The sequence below is a fragment of the Manis pentadactyla genome, chromosome 5 (genome assembly GCF_030020395.1).
Source record: "Manis pentadactyla isolate mManPen7 chromosome 5, mManPen7.hap1, whole genome shotgun sequence".
In the NCBI taxonomy this organism is placed as follows: domain Eukaryota; kingdom Metazoa; phylum Chordata; class Mammalia; order Pholidota; family Manidae; genus Manis; species Manis pentadactyla.
The window spans coordinates 102,638,526-102,660,877 of record NC_080023.1 but is presented as its reverse complement, the minus strand read 5'-3'; the positions used below and the strand labels follow the sequence as shown (position 1 = coordinate 102,660,877).

At 38.1% G+C, this 22,352-nt stretch overlaps 1 protein-coding gene across 8 annotated transcripts in view; it reads left to right on the top strand.

The window, feature by feature from the left end:
* The window catches only part of PRDM5 (PR/SET domain 5), a 241,328-nt gene that overhangs the window by 187,113 nt on the left and 31,863 nt on the right, over positions 1–22,352 (top strand). Inside the window, exon 15 of one of the 8 annotated variants that reach the window (XM_057502579.1) lies at positions 1,221–1,492. The exons of the other annotated variants lie outside the window; for them this stretch is intronic. Coding sequence (XP_057358562.1) covers positions 1,221–1,289 — 69 coding nt within the window. The 3' untranslated portion in view covers positions 1,290–1,492. Of the gene's footprint in view, positions 1–1,220; positions 1,493–22,352 lie in introns of those variants that run through there. 8 annotated transcript variants of the gene reach the window in all.

Genomic DNA, 22,352 nt, shown 5'->3' with positions numbered 1-22,352 from the left:
TTAGAATTAATAAATCTTCTATTGTTTTTAGAATCCACATATTTCTTGGGGAATTTTATATGCCTTACAAATGAACCACTTAAGATAAATGGCTTTAAGAAACTATTATATTCTATTTGGCTCAGAAAGTATACCTGCATGAAATTGAACATTCTTGTTCTATTACAATAAGCTGACTTTTCCTTTGTGAAAGGGAGAATCAGACCATTTGAAAAATAACTTCCTTTTTAGGGATTGACAGCATCATTTTCTCCCTTTCTTTTTCCCTTTTTCTTCTTTGTGAAAATTCTTTTTGGTGGTCATCGATCCACTTGGCAGAGTGCCCCCTCTTACTTTCTATGCAACTGTGCTCATGAGCTAGTCAACTTTCTTAAAATCACCAGTGAAAAATGTTTTCAGTTTCCTGGTTAGGAATACTTTTTTGACACACCAAATCAAGTTCTTAAGTCCTAAAATTAGGACTTTTGGTCCAGATATTCTGGAATGTGATGATTGATTCCCTGAATTCCCTTAGGTTTTGAGAGTAAGTGGTAAAAAACTTAAAATAAATTGTATTTCATGCCCTTGACAAATTTATTGAGTAGGTAAATTATCATATAGGAAAACAGAAAAGCCTTTTGTGGAACTAAATTCTGTTTCACTATATTTAGGATTACAAGAGTAGAGTTACATTGATAGAAGGGATTGAACTGGACCTAGGCGTCAAATGTGATTTTTCTGCAGAGTTTTTAATGAAACTTTTGATGACAAATTTGCTTGTGTAATACTGAAATCTGTGTAAATGAGCTAAATTAAGTAAGAGCTTTCTTTTTAAATAGTAGGCCTTATAATTGGTATGGCCGAATATTGGGATGGCTGAAGTGAATAGGCTCATCACCATCATAACATTTTCCCCCAAATCCTTCTTAACAGAATTAAATGACAATGAAAAAATCTAAAACTGGTTTATTTAGCAGTATTATAATCAGGAATGATACCTGTGTGGGGCCTGTGTTGTGTAATTCTTGTCCTTGGGACTGGTGGTCTGGCAAACTCAATCATGGGTGGTCTCTGCTCAACTGTAATGATCATGAATAAATGCTAGTTGGGGTATTCTCTGTTGAGGACTTTTTTCCTGATTAGGACATTTTGTGATTAAAGCTGTTTAAAATACACAAATGTGTGTTTTTGAATTTAACAAACTTACTCTTACAATTTGTTTATATGTTTCTCCTTTTTAGACTTTGATTTCCATGTGGGCAAGAATCTTACTCTTCTTTTTCCTCAGCCTCTGTATGCCTGGCACCTAGTGGAAAATCAAATTTTTGATTGAATGAAGTAAAATTATATCAGAAGGGATATTAAATATACCAGTTAAACTCAGCAAATATATAGCTTAATTAACTGTATGAATTCATTATTTATTCAGCAAAAAAAAATACTTTCTTATCTGTGTGATAACATTTACTTAGTGACTACAGTGTGCTACAAACTGAGAATATAGCAATGAACAAATTGGACATTGCTCCTACCCTCAGTCGAGCTTGGAGTCTATCATAATAAGCAATTAAGATTTCCTTCTCATACTCAAAATCTATGAGAAGACAAGGGTGTGTACATTTAGTAGATACTTGTGATGTGCCATTATGTGCCAGAAATCATGGTGTCAATTTATGACATCTGCCTGTGTCCATTAGGAAAGATACGCACTACAGACATAATTTTAAATAATAAAGAATAGCAAGCATAGATGGAGCAGGAAAGTACTAGGTCACAGGTGATACCTGGGCACCACTCCTAGTCTTGAAGTCCTGGTGCCGTCAGTTGTCTCCTGTCTCATGATGGGCCTTACTTGTTGTGTTGGTGGTGGTCCATTACACCTGCCTCTCTGTGTTGCCCTGTGTTACAGTGAGGGGAGGCAGTTCTCTGTCTAGGCAGCAGTAAGCGATTGTGCACCTGCTACTCTGTGCTTGATGTACCATGTTGGTGTACACTGGGCCAACTTTTCTGCTTACATTCTTGGGCCATTCTTGTCATTTGGATCCCAAGACTTTGTTCTCAGAGGTCTCTTTGCCAAAGAGAAAACTGGAGATCTGTGGTTCCCTGATGGAGCCATTCTCACCCTATTTATCTGCCCGGGTACACCTGGCAGATAAATTCCAATGAGCTGTGCACCTCAGGCCTCAGCATGGACCATGTACAGTTCTTCAAGCTCCATGGACCATGTACAGTTCTTCAAGCTCCAGCCTTATTGCTCATTTAGGAGAGCATTTGGGACAGAGATGAAAGAGAATGATGTTCTTAGGGGATATATTAAAACCCATCTCATCTGTAGGAAGGGAAGTAGATCATTTGCAAACTACAATACTTTATTAGTAATGAGAAATCATTTCACAACTGCACAGATACATCACCATGCCAAGGCTTTGCAGTTGTGACAGTTGATCTAAAGGTTGTGTCTTAGATCACAGAATACAGGAAACTCTTTTCTTCTGCAAATATCTATTAAACCTACTGTGTACCAGAGTTGTGCTAGGTACTACAGACCCATGATTGAACATACTATATAAAGTGCCTGGGAGTTTCAGGTCATTTCATGTGATCAATCCTGATGTGTAAAGAGAGTATAATAAAAAGAAGTTTCCAGGGTCCATGGAGCACAGATAATGCAGGCTCTCGGGGTGCTAGATGAGAGTGCTTGGACTCTACCTCCAGGGCTGTTGAGAAGCCCAAGGTCAGTGGCCTGAGTTTTGGTGTTTTTTCAGGTCCTGCTCAGCACTTTGTTTCTAGCTGATTATTGACCTGTACTGGCCCCACTCTGACCACCAAGTGACTTTGTTCTTAAATCTTACAGATTTCACTGCTCAGTAATCCCTTAGACTCTTTTCATCTTGACAATAATTTTTTATTATTCTTCCCAGGTAATTTTGGGCAGTGAACAAGGAGTGTTTCAGGAAAATACTCCCAGGCAAACTATACCTGGAGAAACAGTAAAGCCTATTCTGGTGGTCTTACCCTAGTCTCCATTTGGTCTGCCTTCTTTTTCCCACTGCTTTAGAGCCAGGAATAGAATATTTGTGTATGAAATCAAAAGACTGTATCTCCCATCCACCTACCAGACCTGACAGGAGAGTTCTTCACAGTATTTTAAGTGAATAACTTTTTCTTGCCCCAGTAGGGTACAGTAACACGAGGCAAATATCTTACCAGTGCCTTTTTTTTTTTCCATCCATCATGTAACCCTCAGTCCAGGGCTATTACCACTACTGGGATCAACATGATCATTTAACTGAAATATTGATGAAACTTTGAGCTCGTTATCATTTGAGTTTGTGAGAAGTGTAAAATTCACACAGAATTTTATGTGAAGGGATTATTTATGAAATATTTGGTTAATTGGTTTATATTGCTGTTACCCTGAACACTAGGAAAAATCAGGTCCTTGTGTTGTAAGTTGCAAATACGACATGTGGCCTGTCTTGATTATCTCACATAATGTCTTAAAATTAAAAACAAAAAAATTTATCTTAGAGAACTCTGTGACAGTTCCTATTTAACTTTGCTTAACAAAGACTTCAAATAGTTGTTGATATGGAGAACTTTGGATTAAAGAAGCTATCTTTGACTGATGTATGTTTTTAATTATAACTCAAGATTTAGGGGAGCATAGTTTAGTTTCAGTTGGCCAACTAACTTTTAGTAAGTCAGTTACTATGTTACGTGCTGTGTATTCAAGGAAGAGTGAAGAAAAAGTTCTAGCCTTTAACGATTCTAGAGGAGGAAATGATCAGATAGAGCACGACAAAGATTGTGCTAGAAGTATCCCAGAGAAGTGGCACCTCCACATAGGAGGGGCACCTACCTCACGGTAGAAGAAGGCAGGCCAGGGAAGGTGTCAGGAGAAATAGAGATGGGAGTTTAGTCTGCAGGAGTGGAAACCTCACTCATGAAGTCTCCATGGAATGAAAACAAAACAGCTGAACAAGAGAAGTTCTTCACAAGGTAACGGAGGAGGAACACCCAAAGAAGTTGCAGGAAAACCCAGAGAAAAGGGGTGGCACCAAAGCCAGAGAGAGGATATTGTAGCATTTCTGAGAAAAATCACAAGTGCTCTCATCCAGCAGAGTTCCACAATCTCTATAAGTATATCACAAGTTCTGAAAAGTCCAGCAGTGGCAGTGTTTCTTGTAGTTTGTTTAACGTAGAATTTTCTAAGATAATTTGAGCAGAAAGAGAGAGAGGAAAGAGAGTGACCATGTGTTCTACTGTATCTCAATGGGGCTAGTGTTCTACAAAACACAATTTAAGAAACCCTGGCCTACTCCATCCCCTATACGACTGCCCCCCTAATACTTAGAAAGGTCAGCTGTGGTCATGTGTCTCAGTTACTCAATAAACAAAAGCAACCCAGAGTGGCTCCTCCTTGCCTGCGGACCAGTGCCCATACTGTGTAGTCCAGGGTGCTCTCTGTCCTACTGGCCATGGCACCTGCCGCTCCCCTGTCCAGCCCTTCTCTCCCTGAGCATAGGTACACTCTGGGCTTTGGGCAGTCTGGACAGGGTGTCTTTCTAAAGCTCACCATGGCTTTATTTTTTTTGCATTTACTTCAATATTTCTTGAGGGTACAAATAAAATAATCCTTGTTTTCTGGCCTTTTCTCTTCTACCCCCTGCCCCCACTTCTCCCTGTGAAGATCTTAGCTCTCCTTGAAGCTCCTTGTCAGGCATCACTTTCCATCCAGCCTTCCATGAGAAACAACAATTTTACTGATACATTAATTATACTATAAGCTCTGTTTTTCACTTTTGTGTATAGTTTTCCTTTTCTTTTTTTTTTCCATAAAGCTGTAGTCACTTACTCATTTAGTCCTTCAGCAGTATAAATGTACATTTTATAATTTTATACATATCTTTATTGGCATTAAGTAGACCTCCGTTGATGCTGGAAAGACAAAATTACTAAGATCTGTTCTGAGCCACCAGGAGTTGCCTGCATACATACCCAGGAGGAGAGACAGACACTTATATAATTAAAAACGGATCTTCTTTCAGAAATAGGAGCAGTGTGTGATGAGAACACTGGAACTTTGAAAACATAACTGCTATCTTTGTGCAAGAAAGAGTTCACTGAAGAATTTGAATTGGATCAGAAAGCATGATTCTGAGTTCTCTAGGAAATGCAGCAGGGGTAGGGGCAGGGCAGGCCAAACCAACCATGTGCTGTGTGCAGAGTTAGGAAGTCGAGGTTTGTGAGTCGGCAAGAAACTCAGTGGCAGAGCCCCCTGTTGGAGATAATCGGACATGAGCTGGGAGATTCGGCAGGTTCCACGGGACTGTGGGGTGCTTTCTGGGCTGCGCGGGGAAGACGAGATCGATTCTGTAGGTAGCAATGAGTCAACACCGTTTTTTTATTTGTTTCCCAGTGAAAGAATAAAGGAAGAAGATGATCAGTAATCCTAGGTGTTCCCTGCTAATTAGAAATACAAAACTGAAATACAGACGAATATTCACTCCAAGCAACTATGTACCCTGAACTAAAAGCTTTTTTCACTTTTCGTATAAAAAGTTTTTTACACCATAAAAACTGTCTTGTAGGATAAGACTAATAAAATTGTAAGTCGGTTGCTAAGAACAAAGTATAAGGCACAACAGTTCTAAAATTTCTTCACAGGTGTGACCTGTTTGGAGTGCAGCCTGGAATCAGAATATTATGGCCTTTATTTTAAAATGAGAGAATTTAAGTCAAAAAAAATTTTTAAAGACAGTATAGCTGCTTATCAACAAGTGTAGGAGCTCTTCTCTCTCCCTGCAGGTGATTTTGGGACATTATCCTACCTCAATCCATTTGGTCATGAAATTAAAGGGGAATAATAACGGCTTAGGTCAGGGAGTAGGTATATCATTTTACAGTTCTACTTGTATTTTGAGTTTTAGTAATATTTTATTTGAAGTTATTACCTCTTTTAAAAATATCTCGTTATGAAATGACCTGCTGTATTGTTTTGTATCTTATTACCTTAGAGACCAAAGTTATTTTCAAATAATACATCTCATTCCAAAACAGAAGTTACCGGGAAAATAGAATTCACTTAATAATTAGGAATTTGTAGTTTTGATTATTATTGGATTTATCTACTCTATAAAGATTAGAAACCTTGTAAATAGATTTTTATTAATGGGGAAAGTATAAACTTTCTAAAAATATATAAAACATAAATCATGTAATTACTTAATATTAGAAGTAAATAAATACATTTTAGAATGAACAGTTATTGACCATTATAGATTTGGCACTGCATTAGGTACTTACATATTTTTACTCTGTTTAAGAAATATTCCCCCAAATCATATAAACTATGTACTCAGTATGAAGAATAGAAGAAGAAAATAGTTCATGCAGCTTCTATCATAGTTTTTTACCTCAGCAACCAATCTTTTAGATGTTCTCCATGCATTAATGGAAAACTTGAGAAGTTCCTAAGTTTTAATGCATTCAAACTCGTGCCCTTATTCTGAACAGCTCAGAATCAATCTGAATGCCTCATGAAACATACGAAGGGTGCAGTCAGTCTCTGGACTGTCTCGGCCATAGTGACCACTGCAGCGTCAGCCACCCACTCACAGGATTACACCCTTTTTATTTCAGCAACCTGTGTTCAGGAGCTGCTTCCACTGCTTGTCGTAGATACCCAGTCATGGTGCCTTAATTAAACAAATAGGGGATTATTCATAATGGTCCAGTGATAGGCAGTTTTACAGAATCATCAGGGCCTCCTTGATTTTTCTGCTTCTCCACTTGTACCATGTGGCTTCCATTGTCAAGGTCCCAGTATAGCTTAGGATGTATGTTGGTACTTCTGCCATCACATCCTCATTTCTGACAACAGGAAAGAGGAGTTATGGAGAAGGTCACAAGATGTGCCCAAGCTGATTTCTCTTCCATTTAGGAGCTTTCTTGAAGTCCCACTCAAAACTCCCACTTATCCCTCTTTGGCCAGAACTGTGTCACATGACTACATATAGCTATAAGGGATTCTGGAGCTATCATCTTAAGCTCTTTGCCACATTAAATAAAATTAGTTTCTATTGCTAAAAAAGGAGAATAAACAAAAGGTAGGCATTTTCCCAGTGTTATCTACCAGCTCTCCTTTCATGCCATTGTCTTTCTGGACTCAGTGCTCTTAACCCTCGTTCTGTCTAGAATGTCTTTCTCTGCTTAACTGCCTAGCTTTCTAAGACTTCTGCTTAGTTGAATTACCCTCTTCATCATTTTATGGCCATTCATCCCCGGCTGGATGAGGGACTTCTCTGTGTTGTCATCGCATGTTCCACCTTGTATTGCACTTACCTGTATGTCACTTCTTCCTCAAGTCACACAATCCTTTAAAAAATGTCTTGCTCCTTAGTGGCAATGGAGGACCTGGTTGATGCAAAGTAGGAACTCACTAGGTATTTGGTGAACTGACTATTAAGTGTCAGTTAATGTAAGTGTGAATAGCAGGGCTTTAAGTCAGTGGTGTTTTAGTCCAGCTGTCTCTTCACTTCCCATGGCACCTGCAGTGGAAACTTGATACATTGTCTTGGGGCTCCTGTATCCAGCTGAACCTGTTCCTGTAAGGGTTGGAGCAAAATGATGTCAGATCAACTTCATCTCCCTGGTTTGGGTAGCTCTATTTGTAATAATAATGTAGTGGCTTCAGAGATGTCTTCTGAACTCTTCCGTGAACTTGGTTTGTCAGCAAGGAGTATATGTAGAGCAGTTTGCACATTTAGCTAAAATAAAACTCTATAAATATTTAGCATTTAAGCTGATCGCTGCTTTGGTACCACTATATTATCTTTAGACTTTAATAATATACTTAAGGACTTAAAGGAAAGTACATGCTGTCTTAAATGTATAAAGAGATTTTTTCTTTGTTTTTAAGATAGGCAATGTACAATTAGTTTTTATAAGAAATGGGGACATTATTCTGAGAATGATAATACATTCGCTGTGCTATTTTTCTCTCTGAAACAGAATTTTACATTCATCTTATGCTCTAGTTGGGGTTTAATTACTAAATTATCATAAGAATCTTGAAATAAAGAATGATCTATTTATATGAAAGTCCCATTAATGGATTTCAAAAACAATGTTGTATTGAGACACATACATGATTTCCCTTCTTCATAAAATCACCCCTTATATTTTCATACTTTGTGTGCCTTTTTCAATCTTTAGCTATATTATTCATATGCATATTTTGTAATACATAGAAGAAAGATTAATATACAAAATACTCTTATTGAATTCTTACTATGGGCCAAACATTATGATAAGCAAAATTCCATGACATAGGTGTACTGTCTCATGTACAAATGAGGGAAGTAAGGCTTAGAGAGGTTAAGTAGCTTGTCCAGAGTCATACAACTGGTCATGGGCAGCACAAAAATGGGAAATTACATCTTTATCACTAAAGACTTTATTCTTTATTACTTTGTATATAGCTATCAAGATATTCTAAAGGATCATATTCCTTATTGTATGAACCAGCTTTTTACAAATGGTATAAGAAAACTGGTGTTGATCTCTCCTTCAGTTAAAAAACAACCGATAGCTGCTGCATTACCTTTGAGTCCCCAAGACTCCTTCCTGCCTTCCCCCAACCACCACAAGATCCCAGGATTCATGCTTAACGTGTGTGGCTGGAGAATGCTGCAAGAAGACTGTCACAGAGACAGCCCTCATAAAAGTTATTCAGCAGTACCAGTATGACCTCTACAGGCATTTTCCCTTCCGTCTATTTTCAGAAAAATAGTCTTAATGTTTTGGAAGCCACCAGGGAGGGACATTTCATATCCCTTATACACCATTTTAATAAGTAAACTTTGAATGAATGTAGGGAGAATTATGCCTCACATTTTACCTAACACTCTTATATTGCAGTTTCTCTGCATCATTGGAAATTAAAACAGCATTTTCAATGTGAGAATCTTGCAGATCTTTGAAGATGGCTATTTTAGGTGTAATATTTTTCCAGGAAGATACATCTAGGCCAGAATGACTCACAGTAGGTCACATGGCAAGTTGATATAAAGGTCAGTCATCAAGCCAAGAAAATTCAGAATTCTGAATCATTATATATGATTATAGCTTTGAAGCATCTATTGGATGGGCCTCAGTCAGCCTGCCTTCATCTCAAAGAAGTTGTGAATATTTTTCAAATGCTTTGATTTCAGTATTTCTAGGTATTACAGTCAAGTTTATTCTTAAATTCATGAAGGAAACAGAGGTCCTTTCGGATAGAGATCATTTATTCTGGTTTGTTTAATTATTGTGGATGTTCCCTTTTTCTCTGTGAGAGAGGTTTTATTCTTTCATTTCTTTATTTTTCACCATAAAAGAAACAGTGGTTCTAAGAACATGAAGATTATTTACAATATGACTGACCCAAACAGTACTTACATTGAAGTAAAAATCTGCTTTTCCTGAGAAACACTGAGGTTTCTGGCTATCTTTGTTCACTTTATGCTTAAGACTAAATCCATATCAATCAACCATGATTTATTAGAGAGAAAATCAGCTCTTTCTGGGGTCTTAGATTTATAGCCTGTAGGTAGGGTTCAATCCACTGCTCCTGAGGAATAAGCACGCTACTTGTAGAAGTCTATTTTAACCCTCAGTTCTCATCTCACCTTCAGCCTGGTCTCAATTGTAAATTGTATTTCCTTTGGTCACAGATTTGGGTATTTTCCAGCCAAATCATATTTCCTACATGTATTTTCTGTTCAGCTGATTTCCTCACATTGGGAAATCTATAATGTGGATATTCTCCTTCCTTGTGGCTTCAGTTCTTCTAGAAGGTATTTAAGGATGAATATTTAAAGGTTAATATCCCTCTTATATTAAATATTAAAAGATCTAATAATGCCTCTAACACAGCACTAGGTGGAGTTTGCCCATGGGCTGGGTGTTGCTTGGTACAAAAGAAATGAGTATATCGAGGTCTGTGATGTCATGTCTATGCAAAATGAAAGTAGGCATTCACATAAAGAAAAAACCAATTGGTCTTTTTTACTTCATGAATATTTGGATACTATTAAATATACTAAGTGTGCTCTGAAATTATCATTGTGTGGAATCAGAATCAGAAAGAATATGTGTATATATATAATATTATATGTAATATAATAATATATAATTATATATAACGTAATAAAATATATAAAATAAGTGTACAAAATTATATGATTTTTATACATTTATAAATAAATATATATCTATATATGTATATATATTTTTTTAATTTAGTTTTCCATTTTATTATGTGCTCAAGATTATAAATACAAATAATAGGCACCAGAATTAAGAGCAATTTCTCAAATACATGTTTGTCACTAAATGTTATTTATTTGTACCTTCAAGACCTATTAGACAGCTGGATTGTTTTCCTATAGTTTTTCTTTGCTTTATAAAAAACTCTGATTTACAGTGATTGTGATGGTGCCAGTGGCCTGTGGGCCTTGGTGCTGGTTTGTAACAAATGCATCGGATACATGAGTGATTAGAGATATGGTGTTCTGGAAATCATATGTAGGAGGAATGGGCAAGAGGCTTTCGGGACTGGTCATCAGACCTGAAGCCTTTCACTGCAGGGTCAGTGTTGAGCTAGGGCAAATTGTGAGTGACATAAACCACTCGTTCAAAGGCGGATCATTATCATGAGGGAAAACCAATGGTCTGAGGTTCCTCAGTGGTACTTTCAGAGTGTAAGGTAATCTCTACTTAAGCAAAAAGTGACAGATGTTTGAGAGCCTGGTTAAGTTGTAGGACTGCCTTTTAGGCCCCCTGGGTGCCTGGCCATCCAGCCCAAAAGCCTATGGCACTGGATTTGAGCCAGGTCTCAACCATCCCAGAGTATTCATGCCAGATACAGGCTGGAGTCCAGCTGTAAAATTCATCACACCAGTGAGGACAATTCTTAGAGGCCTTCCTTTCCCAGGACTAATATCTATATGCATTACACTGAATTAATTTGAATTAATTCCACTTAATTCATACCTTTGCCATTATCATATACATCATATCTATATGTATAATGTCTCTCTGTATATATATACAAATACAATACATATATACATACACCTTTCTGATGTGGTTCGCTGTGTAAGCTGCTATTTCTCTTTAGTGAATGAACATATTTAGCTCACCTGGCCCATGTAAGTTAAAATGAACATTTTGCTGAAGTGCGATGTGCCTGATTATTTTGGATCTATTATATATATTTGGCTTTGTAGAGGCAACAGAAGTAAAGGAGCCAGAATTAACGTGTTCTTTGTCATGTAAGCAGTGTATGAAATCACTGCCCAAAAATTGACATTCCATGGACAATAGAGTTATTAACATGCAGGACAGTTTCTCACCTAGTAATAAGTGACTTGGTGGCTGAATTTCGGATTTTTCAAATATTGTATGTGTTCCTGAGTTCTCCAGTGTCTGTCCTTTGGGGAATGTTGCCAGTGCAGTGACTGCTGCAGGATGAGTGTGTTTCTTTATGTGCCACACGGGGCTTAAAGCCCCAGAGATCTGTTTTGGTCCCTATCCCCGCTCTCATTTTTATGTCTTGAGAATGACCAGTTGGTGTTCTTTCACCTCTCTCTGGAGAGAGGTCTTTGGAGATGGGTTCTGTACTTTCTTTAATAGGAAAGAAACGCATGCACTCACTGACCTCTGAGCATTTGGGCCTCATTGTGGCTTAGTTATTTTATGTGCAAAATAAGAATTATGTTAGCTGAGTTTCCCATCGAGTCTATTATTCATATGTTGATTTGACTTAGCGGGTATCTGGCTACTAGTAGATTTGCCACTGAAGTTATAAAGAGAACACATTTCTGAAATTGTGTTAGTGATTCATTCCTTACATGTTAGCCTGCGTTGCAGAGACTGGTATATCTAAGTTGGGGAACAAATGTAAAGAAATTAAAATTAGATCATCTGAGTTTGCAAAGGAATGGTTCAAAATTGAGATCTGTGTTTCTGTTAGGTTTGTGTCTTGGAATTTAGTAAAAACAAGGAAATTGCCTCAGTTCAAAGTCTTTTCTTTTGCCTAATTTATTCCAAGAGTTAGACAATTTCTGAGTAACTTGGACAGTTTGTAGGTAGCTCTCTGTCAAAATGTTCTCCCTTTAAACAAAATAGCAAAACGAAAACCACCTTCTTGAGGGAAAAAACATTGTCCCAGGCAGAAACTTGGCACTTCACCTTAAAGCACTGCTCCTGTCAGTCACCCATCCTTCCTTCACCCTGTGTCTCCCACACTCTTTAACAGCAGCTGGGATGGGAAGCCAATCTTCCAATGGGGAGAGTACATCTTTTCCCGAGCAGCTAAATTCATTCTGCCAATGAGATTAGAGACTGTGACTATTTATGCATGGGGTGAGAGAATAGGAGAGAGGATGAGGAGGAATGTAGGCAGGCCTTGTGTTAGCAGAATCTTTTCCATTTAGTATTTCACCCTATCAAGTGACATCTGAGTGAATTTACAGGGATGATGCACATAGCCCCTCAATGGCATCTCCATGGGATTTTACTTACAATAGGATATTATTCCTAAATTTAGGTGGCACTTTTAAGTGAAGAAAGTGATTTGGCCTTATCTTGCTCTTTGCCCTACACTGAGGGAATTACTGGGATGTGGGACTTCCAGACCTAAAACCCAGCTAGTCTCAAGTAAATGGGGACAGGTGGTCATACTAGTCATGGTTCTTGAAGTAAATTAATGAGAAGCCCCTTCTCAAGGAGCATACTGAACCCAAAACAATTAGAAGCTAGTACATGAAAAGTCACCATTGTTAAAACTAATTAACTGAAACCTAATTTTTTATCAGTTGCTGTTTATGACAGTGTGTAATTTTATTTTGTGGGTAGGAATGGTATTTTGTCAAAGGTGTGAAGTATACACTGACCTGCTGGAGTCTGTGTAATACCACCAGAGACTACAAAAAGTTTTCTCACAAAACTCACCCATTTGTGAAGGAAAATTGAGCTCAGATTTACTTAGAGAACAAAACTATCAGATAAAAAGGGTAAAGAGTGAAGATGCTAATTTTATGAATAAAAATAATGTTCTGTATTACTTAGGGGTTAAAGAATGTTAATGATATTCAAATTTGGAAAACAAAAAGTTCCCCATTTATTAGTCATCCTATTGTGTCATATTTCTCTCCATTTTTTTAAACCTTTCAGGTTGACTGACTTTTTGTCCAAACGTTTTATGACTTCACCACATTCAAATCTAGTGAGATCTCTGCCAGGACAGCCATGGAATCTTCACCTGTGCAAATAGACAGGCTGTTTTTCTCAGCATTTTTGAGGTTGGAAAGGGGCAGATTTGTGCTCCTAGCTTGCTGCCATCTGTGGAGGGTGTTGATTCAGAGATGTAATTTATATTGATGATATGGTTTCCTCTGACTTCTACCTGCTCCTTGATTATTTTGTTTTACCTGTTGACATGAACTTGGCTGAAATGAATGCTCAGCTGGCCAGGGGTGAATTAGCTGAATATGTAATAGCACCTTTCTGCTGTGTTCTTATTATTTTCAAAATCGTGTAATGGGATAAGCATGTTATTTCTATAGAATTAGATATTCCTTTTTTAAGGCTTTCATTTACTTAATTCCTTTCTCACACAGACCTCTGAGTTAACTTCATGGTTTTATTCAAAGATGGATGGCACTTGCCACCATCGCATATGTCAGAAAGCACGCTTCTTATTTTTGGAAGTAGGCAAGTTGAATTAAATCAATTCTCTGTGGACCAATTGAGTTTGTTTCTTAAATATAGAAGTCTGTAACTGTATTGAGTTCTTTCATTTCACATCACTGTCTGTAGTCTTTATCCCTATATTATGCCCCTAAATCGACAGGGATATTTGATATTTTCCAGATACCATATTTCAAATTGTGTAGCCACAAAAACTGAAGGATGATGGACAAGTACACCTCAACTCCATCTACTCCATCTGCTCTTTTCTTTGCAAATCCGTTGAACTCTTCTTGAGGATAAGGAACCACATCTTAAATCTTGTGTTTCCCACAGTTCTGAATACAATGCTCTCGCTCAGTACACAATGGAGACTTCTGCTGATGAATTTACCCCCAATTACGTCATCTTGAATTTACCCTCAATTACATCATCATCTAATCATGGGAATTATCTTGATTGCTGTCAGATCACTTGCAAATAGAGCTTGAAACATTTAAATTAATTGGGATGTAACTTGGAAGTACTAGTTCAAATATAGGAAAGGACCTTTTTAGAGAAAGTTGTTCATATTTTTCTTCCTGAGTTTGCCTGTGGTGGTGGATCACTGTTTCCAAGACTATAAGTTTTTCAGAAACATTCCATTGGAAAATGAAGCAACCTAGAACATGCAAAAACATTTAGGCTGTCTTACACTTGTAAGACTTATTTTAATTTTCATTAGCAGATGTTTAGGATACAAAAAGCAAAAATGTTGAACACATGTGGCAAGAGAATAAGGCAGCTGTGTTAGCAACCTTTGCTCTCACAGCTCTGACAATTCATTTTCAAAATTGACTTCCCTACTCAGATTATTATTTGAAACTCAACATTTTTGCCTCAGACACTTTATCTATCTATATGTGTATATATACCTTTTTCCATATATCCTTTTTTATCATTTCCATATATTCTCTATATTTTGATATTTAGTTCCTCTGTTCCCTTCTTTCCTTTTATTTTCATAATAATGTACATTTCTATTTCAATGTTTGATTTATGATTTTTTTAAATGATGAGCATAACTTTTTCCTTATAAAATTTTGGTCAGTCTTCTGTTAGAGTTTTGAGAAAAAAAATCTAAACAATTACTCATTAAGCAGGGAAAGAAATAGTTTCCCTTTAGATAATTTAAATAATAACACTCCCTTAACCAGCATTTCTTTTATTTCAAGAATTACAAAGAACATTCTTTACAATGCACAAATCTCACATTGTTCTCAGAATTCTTATCAGCACATATATTCTCAGCTCCTTTATAACTCTCCTCATGTTTCTAAGAAAAAATGCTGCTGTCCAAAGGTCCCATTTTGAGAGCTGGTATTTCTTAGACTGTGTTATGATTATCATTTTCAATACCCAGCCACTGACTTGACTTCTTTAAAAAAACTTTTTATTAAGGTATTATTGATATACACTCTTATGAAGGCTCCACATGAAAAAAAAAATGTGGTTACTACATTTACCCATATTATCAAGTCCCCACCCATACCCCAATGCAGTCACTGTCCATCAGTGAAGTAGGATGCCACAGATTCACTGTTTGCCTTCTCTGTGCTACCCTGTTTTTCCCGTGACCCCCCAGACCATGTGTACTAAACATAATACCCCTCAATCCCCATCTCCCTCCCTCACAACCCAACCTCCCACACCCCTTCTCTTTGGTAACCAGTAGTCCCGTCTTGGAGTCTATGAATCTGCTGCTATTTTATTCCTTCAGTTTTGCTTCATTGTTATACTCCACAAATGAGGGAAATCATTTGGCACTTGTCTTTCTCTGCCTGGCTTATTTCACTGAGCACAATGTCCTCCAGGTCCATCCATGTTGCTGCAAATGGTAGGATTTGTTCCTTTCTTATGGCTGAATAGTATTCCATTGTGTATATGTACCACCTCTTCTTTATCCATTCATCTACTGATGAACACTTAGGTTGCTTCCATATCTTAGCTATTATAAATAGTGCTGCAATAAACATAGGGGTGCTTATGTCTTTTGAGTCTGAGAAGTTGTATTCTTTGGGTAAATTCCAAGGACCATTCCTGGGTCAAATGGTATTTCTATTTTTAGTTTTCTAAGGAACCTCCATATTGCTCTCCATGATGGTTGAACTAGCTTACATTCCCACCAGCAGTGTAGGAGGGTTCCCCTTTCTCCACATCCTCGCCAGCATTTGTTGTTCTTAGTCTTTTTGATGCTGGCCATCCTTACTGGTGTGAGGTGATATCTCATTGTGGTTTTAATTTGCATTTCCCTGATGATTAGTGATGTGGAGCATCTTTTCATGTGTCTATTGGCCATCTGAATTTATTCTTTGGAGAATTGTCTCTTCATTTCCTCTGCCCATTTTTTAATCAGGTTATTTGCTTTGTGGGTGTTGAGGAGTGTGAGTTCTTTATATATTTTGGATGTTAACCCCTTGTCAGATATGTCATTTACAAATATATTCTCCCATACCGTAGGATGCCTTTTTGTTCTGTTGATGCTGTCCTTTGCCGTACAGAAACTTTTTAGTTTGATGTAGTTCCATGAGTTCATTTTTGCTTTTGTTTCCCTTGCTCGAGGAGATGTGTTCATGAAGAAGTTGCTCATGGTTATATTCAGATTTTTGCCTATGTTGTCTTCTAAGAGTTTTATGGTTTCATGACTTACATTCAGGTCTTTGATCCATTTCGAGCTTACTTTTGTGTATGGGGTTAGACAATAATCCAGTTTCATTCTCTTTCATGTAGCTGTCCAGTTTTGCTAACACCAGTTGTTGAAGACGCTGTCGATTCCCATTGTATGTCCATGGCTCCTTTATCATATTATTGAGTGTATATGGTTGAATTTATACCAGGGCTCTCTAGTCTGTTCCATTGGTCTATGGTTCTGTTCTTGTGCCAGTACCAAATTGTCTTGATTACTGTGGCTTTGTAGTAGAGCTTGAAGTTGGGGAGCATAATCCTCCCAGCTTTATTCTTCCTTCTCAGGATTGCTTTGGCTATTCAGGGTCTTTTGTGGTTCCATATGAAGTTTAGAATGATTTGTTCTAGTTCATTGAATAATGCTGTTGGTATTTTGGTAGGGATTGCATTGAATCTGTAGATTGCTTTAGGCAGGATGACCATTTTGACAGATTAATTCTTCCTATCCCTGAGCATGGGATGTATTTCCATTTATTGATATCTTCTTTAATTTCTCTCATGAGTGTCTTGTAGTTTTCAGAGTATAGGTCTTTCACTTCTTTGGTTAGGTTTATTCCTAGGTATTTTATTCTTTTTGATGCAACTGTGAATGGAATTGTTCTCCTGATTTCTCTTTCTGCTAGCTCATTGTTAGTGTATAGGAATGCACAGATTTCTGTGTATTAATTTTTTTTCCCTCAACTTTGCTGAATTTAGGTATTAGATCTAGTAGTTTTGGAGTGGATTCTTTAGGGTTTTTTATGTACAATATCATGTCCTCTGCAAACAGGGACAGTTTTAACTTCTTCCTTGCCAATCTGGATGTCTTTCATTTCTTGTGTTGTCTGATTGCCATGGCTAGGACTTCCACAACTATGTTGAATAGGAGTGCAGAGAGTGGACATCCTTGTCTTGTTCCTGATCTTAAAGGAAAAGCTTTCATCTTCTCGCTGTTAAGTATAATGTTGGCTGTGGGTTTGTCATATATGGCCTTTATTATGTTGGGGTACTTGCCCTCTGTACCCATTTTGTTGAGAGTTTTTATCATGAATGGATGTTGAATTTTGTCAAATGCTTTATCAACATCTATAGAGATGATCATGTGGTTTTTGTCCTTTTTGTTGATGTGGTGGATGATGTTGATGGATTTTCTAATGTTGTACCATCTTGCATCCCTGGAATAAATCCTACTTGATCATGATGGATGATCTTTTTCATGTATTTTCGAATTGGATTTGCTAATATTTTCTTGAGTATTTTTGCATCTATGTTCATCTGGGATATTGGTCTGTAATTTTCTTTTTTGGTGGGGTCTTTGCCTGGTTTTGGTATTAGAGTGATGCTGGCCTCATGGGATGAGTTTGGAAGTATTCCCTCTTCTTCTACTCTTTGGGAAACTTTAAGGAGTATGGGTTTTAGGTCTTCACTAAATGTTTGATAAAATTCAGCAGTGAAACCATCTGGTCCAGGCGTTTTGTTCTTGGGTAATTTTTTGATTAGCAATTCAATTTTGTTGATGGTAATTGGTCTGTTCAGATTTTTTGTTTCTTCCTGGGTCAGCCTTGGAAGGGTGTATTTTTCTTGAAAGTTGTCCATTTCTTCTAGGTTAACCAGTTTGTTGGCATATAATTTTTCATAGTATTCTCTAATAATTCTTTGTTTTACTCTGGTGTCCGTAGTGATTTTTCCTTTCTCGTTTCTGATTCTGTTTGTGTGTGTAGACTCTCTGCTTTTCTTGATAACTCTGACTATGGGTTTATCTATTTTGTTTATTCTCTTGAAGAACCAGCTCTTGCTTTCATTGATTCTTTCTATTGTTTTATTGTTCTCGATTTTATTTATTTCTCCTCTAATCTTTATTATGTCCCTCCTTCTGCTGGTTTTGGGCCTCATTTCTTCTTCTTTTTCTAGTTTCATTACTTGAGAGTTTAGAGTGTTCATATTGGATTGTTCTTCTTTCCTGAGGTAGGCCTGTATTGCAATATACTTTCCTCTTAGCACGGTCTTTGCTGCATCCCACAGACTTTGCAGTGTTGAATTATTGTTGTCATTTGTCTCCATATATTGCTTGATCTCTGTTTTTATTTGGTCATTGATTCATTGGTTATTTAGGAGCATGTTTTGAAGCTTCCATGTGTTTGTGGGATTTTTCATTTTCTTTGCATAATTTATTTCTAGTTTCATACCTTTGCAAACTGAGAAACTGGTTGGTACAATTTCAATCTTTTTGAGTTTACAAAGGCTCTTTTTGTGGTCCAGTATATGGTCTGTTGTTGAAAATGTTCCATGTGCACTTGAGAAGAATGTGTATTCTGCTGCTTTTGGGTGTAGAGTTCTGTAGAGATCTGTTAGGTCCATCTGTTATAATGTGTTGTTCAGTGCCTCTGTGTCCTTACTTATTTTCTATCTGGTTGATCTGTCCTTTGGAGTGAGTGGATTGTTGAAGTCTCCTAGAATCAATGCATTGCATTCTATTTTCCCTTTTAATTCAATTAGTATTTGTTTCACATGTAGGTGCTCCTGTTTTGGGAGCATAGATATTTACAATAGTTATATCTTCTTGTTGGAGTGACCCCTTCATCATTATGTCATGTCCGTCTTTGTCTCTTGTGACTTTCTTTGTTTTGAAGTCTATTTTGTCTGTTACAAGTACTGCAACTCCTGCTTTTTTCTCCCTATTAGTTGCTTGAAATATCTTTTTCCATCCCTTCACTTTTAGTCTGTGTATGTCTTTGGGTTTAAAGTGAGTCTCTTGAAGGCAGCTTATAGATGGGTCTTGTTTTTTAATCCATTCAGTGACTCTGTGTCTTTTGATTGGTGCATTCAGTCAATTTACATTTAGGGTGATTATTGATAAGTATGTGCTTATTGCCACTGCAGGCTTTAGATTCATGGTTACCAAGGTTCAAGGTTAACTTTGTTACTCTCTAAGAGTCTAACTTAACTCATTTAATATGCTACTACAAACACGATGTAAAGGTTCTTTTTGTCTCCTCCTTTTTCTTCCTCCTCCATTCTTTATATATTAGGCATCATATTCTGTACTCTGTGTCTGTCCCTTGATTGACTTTGGGGATAGTTGATTTAATTTTGCATTTGCTTAGTAATTAACTGTTCTACTTTCTTTACTGTCATTTTATTACATCTGGTGACAGCTATTAAACCTTAGGATCACTTCCAACTATGGCAGTGCAGTCCCTCCAAAATACACTGTAGAGATGGTTTATTGGAGGTAAATTCTCTCAGCTTTTGCTTATCTGGAAATTGTTTAATCCCTCCATCAAATTTAAATGATAATCTTGCCAGATAAGTATTCTTAGTTCAAGGCCCTTCTGCTTCATTGCATTAAATACATCATGCACTCCTTTCTGGCCTGTAAGGTTTCTGCTGAGAAATCTAATGATAGCCTGATGGGCTTTCCTTTGTATGTGATCTTATTTCTCTCTCTGGCTGCTTTTAATAGTCTGTCCTTATCTTTGATCTTTGCCGTTTTCATTACTATAGTCTTGGTGTTGTCTTCCTTGGGTCCCTTGTGTTGGAGATCTGTGCACCTCCATGGCCTGAGAGACTATCTCTTTCCCAAGATTAGGGAATTTTTCAGCAAATACCTCCTCAAAGACACTTTATATCCCTTTCTCTCTCTTCTTCTTCTTTTGGTACCCCTATAATGTGAATATTGTTCATGTGGATTGGTCACACAGTTCTCTTAATATACTTTCATTCTTAGAGATCCTTTTATCTCTCTGTGCCTCAGCTTCTTTGTATTCCTCTTCTATAATTTCTATTTCATTTGTAGTCTCCTCCACCTTATTTAATCTGCTTTTAATACCTTTCATTGTGCTCTTCAAAGATTAGATCTTCAACCGGAATTCATACCTGTATTCTTGAATATTTTTTTCTACCTCCATGTTGATGATTTTTATTTTGAAATCTCTTTCAGGAAGATTCATGAGGTTGATTTCTTTTGAATCTTTCTCAGGTGTATTCATAATTTTACTTTGAACCAGGTTTTTTTAGCTCTTCATATTTGTATATGGTGCCCTCTAGTGCCCTGAAGCACTACTCTCTAGAGCTGCTCAGTCCCTGAAGCAATGTCAGGGGTCACATGGGAGCGATATTGATGCTTGGGGGAGGAAAGAGGGAAAGAGGTGTTTTCTGCTTCCCACCTGCTATGCCTGTCTCCATTGCTTGATCCAGTGGGCCAAGCACACAGGTATAAGCCTCTATGCTTTGCATTAGTAGTTGCTGTAGATGGGTCTTCCCACTGGCTGGCCCAATTTCCATGGTAGGGTTTGCTGGTTTGCCAGCCAGGTGAGGCTGGCTGGGAGAAAGACGCAATAGGCTGCGTATCATGGAGGGGATTCTTTGAACTGTGTAGCCAGTGAGGGAACTGGAGCGCCTGAAGATCAAGAAAGTTCCCAACATGCTGGGCAGAGTGCACCTGGACAATTTTGTCCACCTGTCCTTTCTCCTGTGCAGTAAGGTATGTGCAATCCTTGCCCCTTTAGCAGCCCTCTTGCTGTTAGGAAGTCTTCCAGACTGCCTGCCTTTCTTTTGTCCCAGAGCAGCCGGATATGGATCCCTGCTTTCCACAAGTGGCTGGACTCTCATTCTCTTCAGAAGTTCTTCCTGTCTTAGCTTTCCAACCCCCTGATCATGAGAGTACCGTGAAAGCACCATGAAATGTAGGTTTGTGCTCCCAGAGCAAATCTCTGGAGTTAGGTATTCAGCATTCCCAGGCCTCTACTCCCTCCCTGCTCCATTTCTCTTCCTCCTGCTGGTGAGCTGGGGTGGAGGAAGGGATTGGGTCCAGCTGGGCCATGGCTTTGGTACATTACCCTGTTCCGTGAGGTTTATTCTTTTCTCCAGGTGTATGCAGTTTGGCACAACCCTCTTTCCTATTGTTCTTTCAGGATTTGTCATATTATATGCAGTTTTAGGAGGAAGTCTCTGTCTCACCTCTCATGCCGCCATCTTTAATCCTCTCTGACTTTGACTTTTATACATTGTTACATTGTTATGCTTCAATCTAAGCTAAGACTATTCTCTGTCATGAGGATAGGGCCCTTGGAATATGGCCTGATGGTTGGGAGGACATAGACAATAGAACATTTTGCTTCCTAAGAATCTGAAAATCCCACTGAAAGGGACTTAAATGATAAGGATATTAAGTCACATGACAGAATTTCAGAGATAGGGCCATTCATGGTCGGTTATGCTGTGGCCACATGAGGTCTTCATTGGCCTAGGCTCCTCTCACCTCTCCTGCACCCACAGTCAGCTTCTCACAAGATGCCACATTGCTTCAGCAGCTCACACATCACCTGCAGAGGCAATCTGCCTCAACAGGCTGAAGAGGCCTTTTCCAGAAATTTCCACAGACTGACTTTCTCTGCTCCATCATGTCACATCCTCCAGGGTAAACTGTCACTGCAAAGGAAATGAAATTGCCATCATTGGCTTATCCCAGTGTTCCCAGATGTGTCTGCATATTTGAATCACCTGGGGATTTTTCAGAATTCCAAAGCCCAGGGCATACCTCATAAGCAATGAAATCACACTGGGGGGTGGGAATGGGGGTCACAGGCATCAGCATTTTCTGAAGCTTCCCAGGTGATTACATGTGCAGGCAGGCCTGGGGGCCAAGGCTTAACCTGCTCAGGATTCCCTCTCTTGGCTGGGCTGGGGAGTCTCTCTTCCAGAATGCTCAACCAGGTGTGAAGGTAAGCGCTGAGGCAGTCAGGGTACTGCCAGCAGGGACCATGGAGAGAAGGGAAGGGGTTTGGGTGGGTAGGAAGCCACAACGCAAGGTCACTATAGACACCTGCCCTGGAGCAAGCATGCCTTATTTTGAGTTCTGCCCTCTCTGCCTGATTGTGTAACCTTGGTTATATTTTTAAAATAGCATTTCTTCATTGACAAAGTAAAAA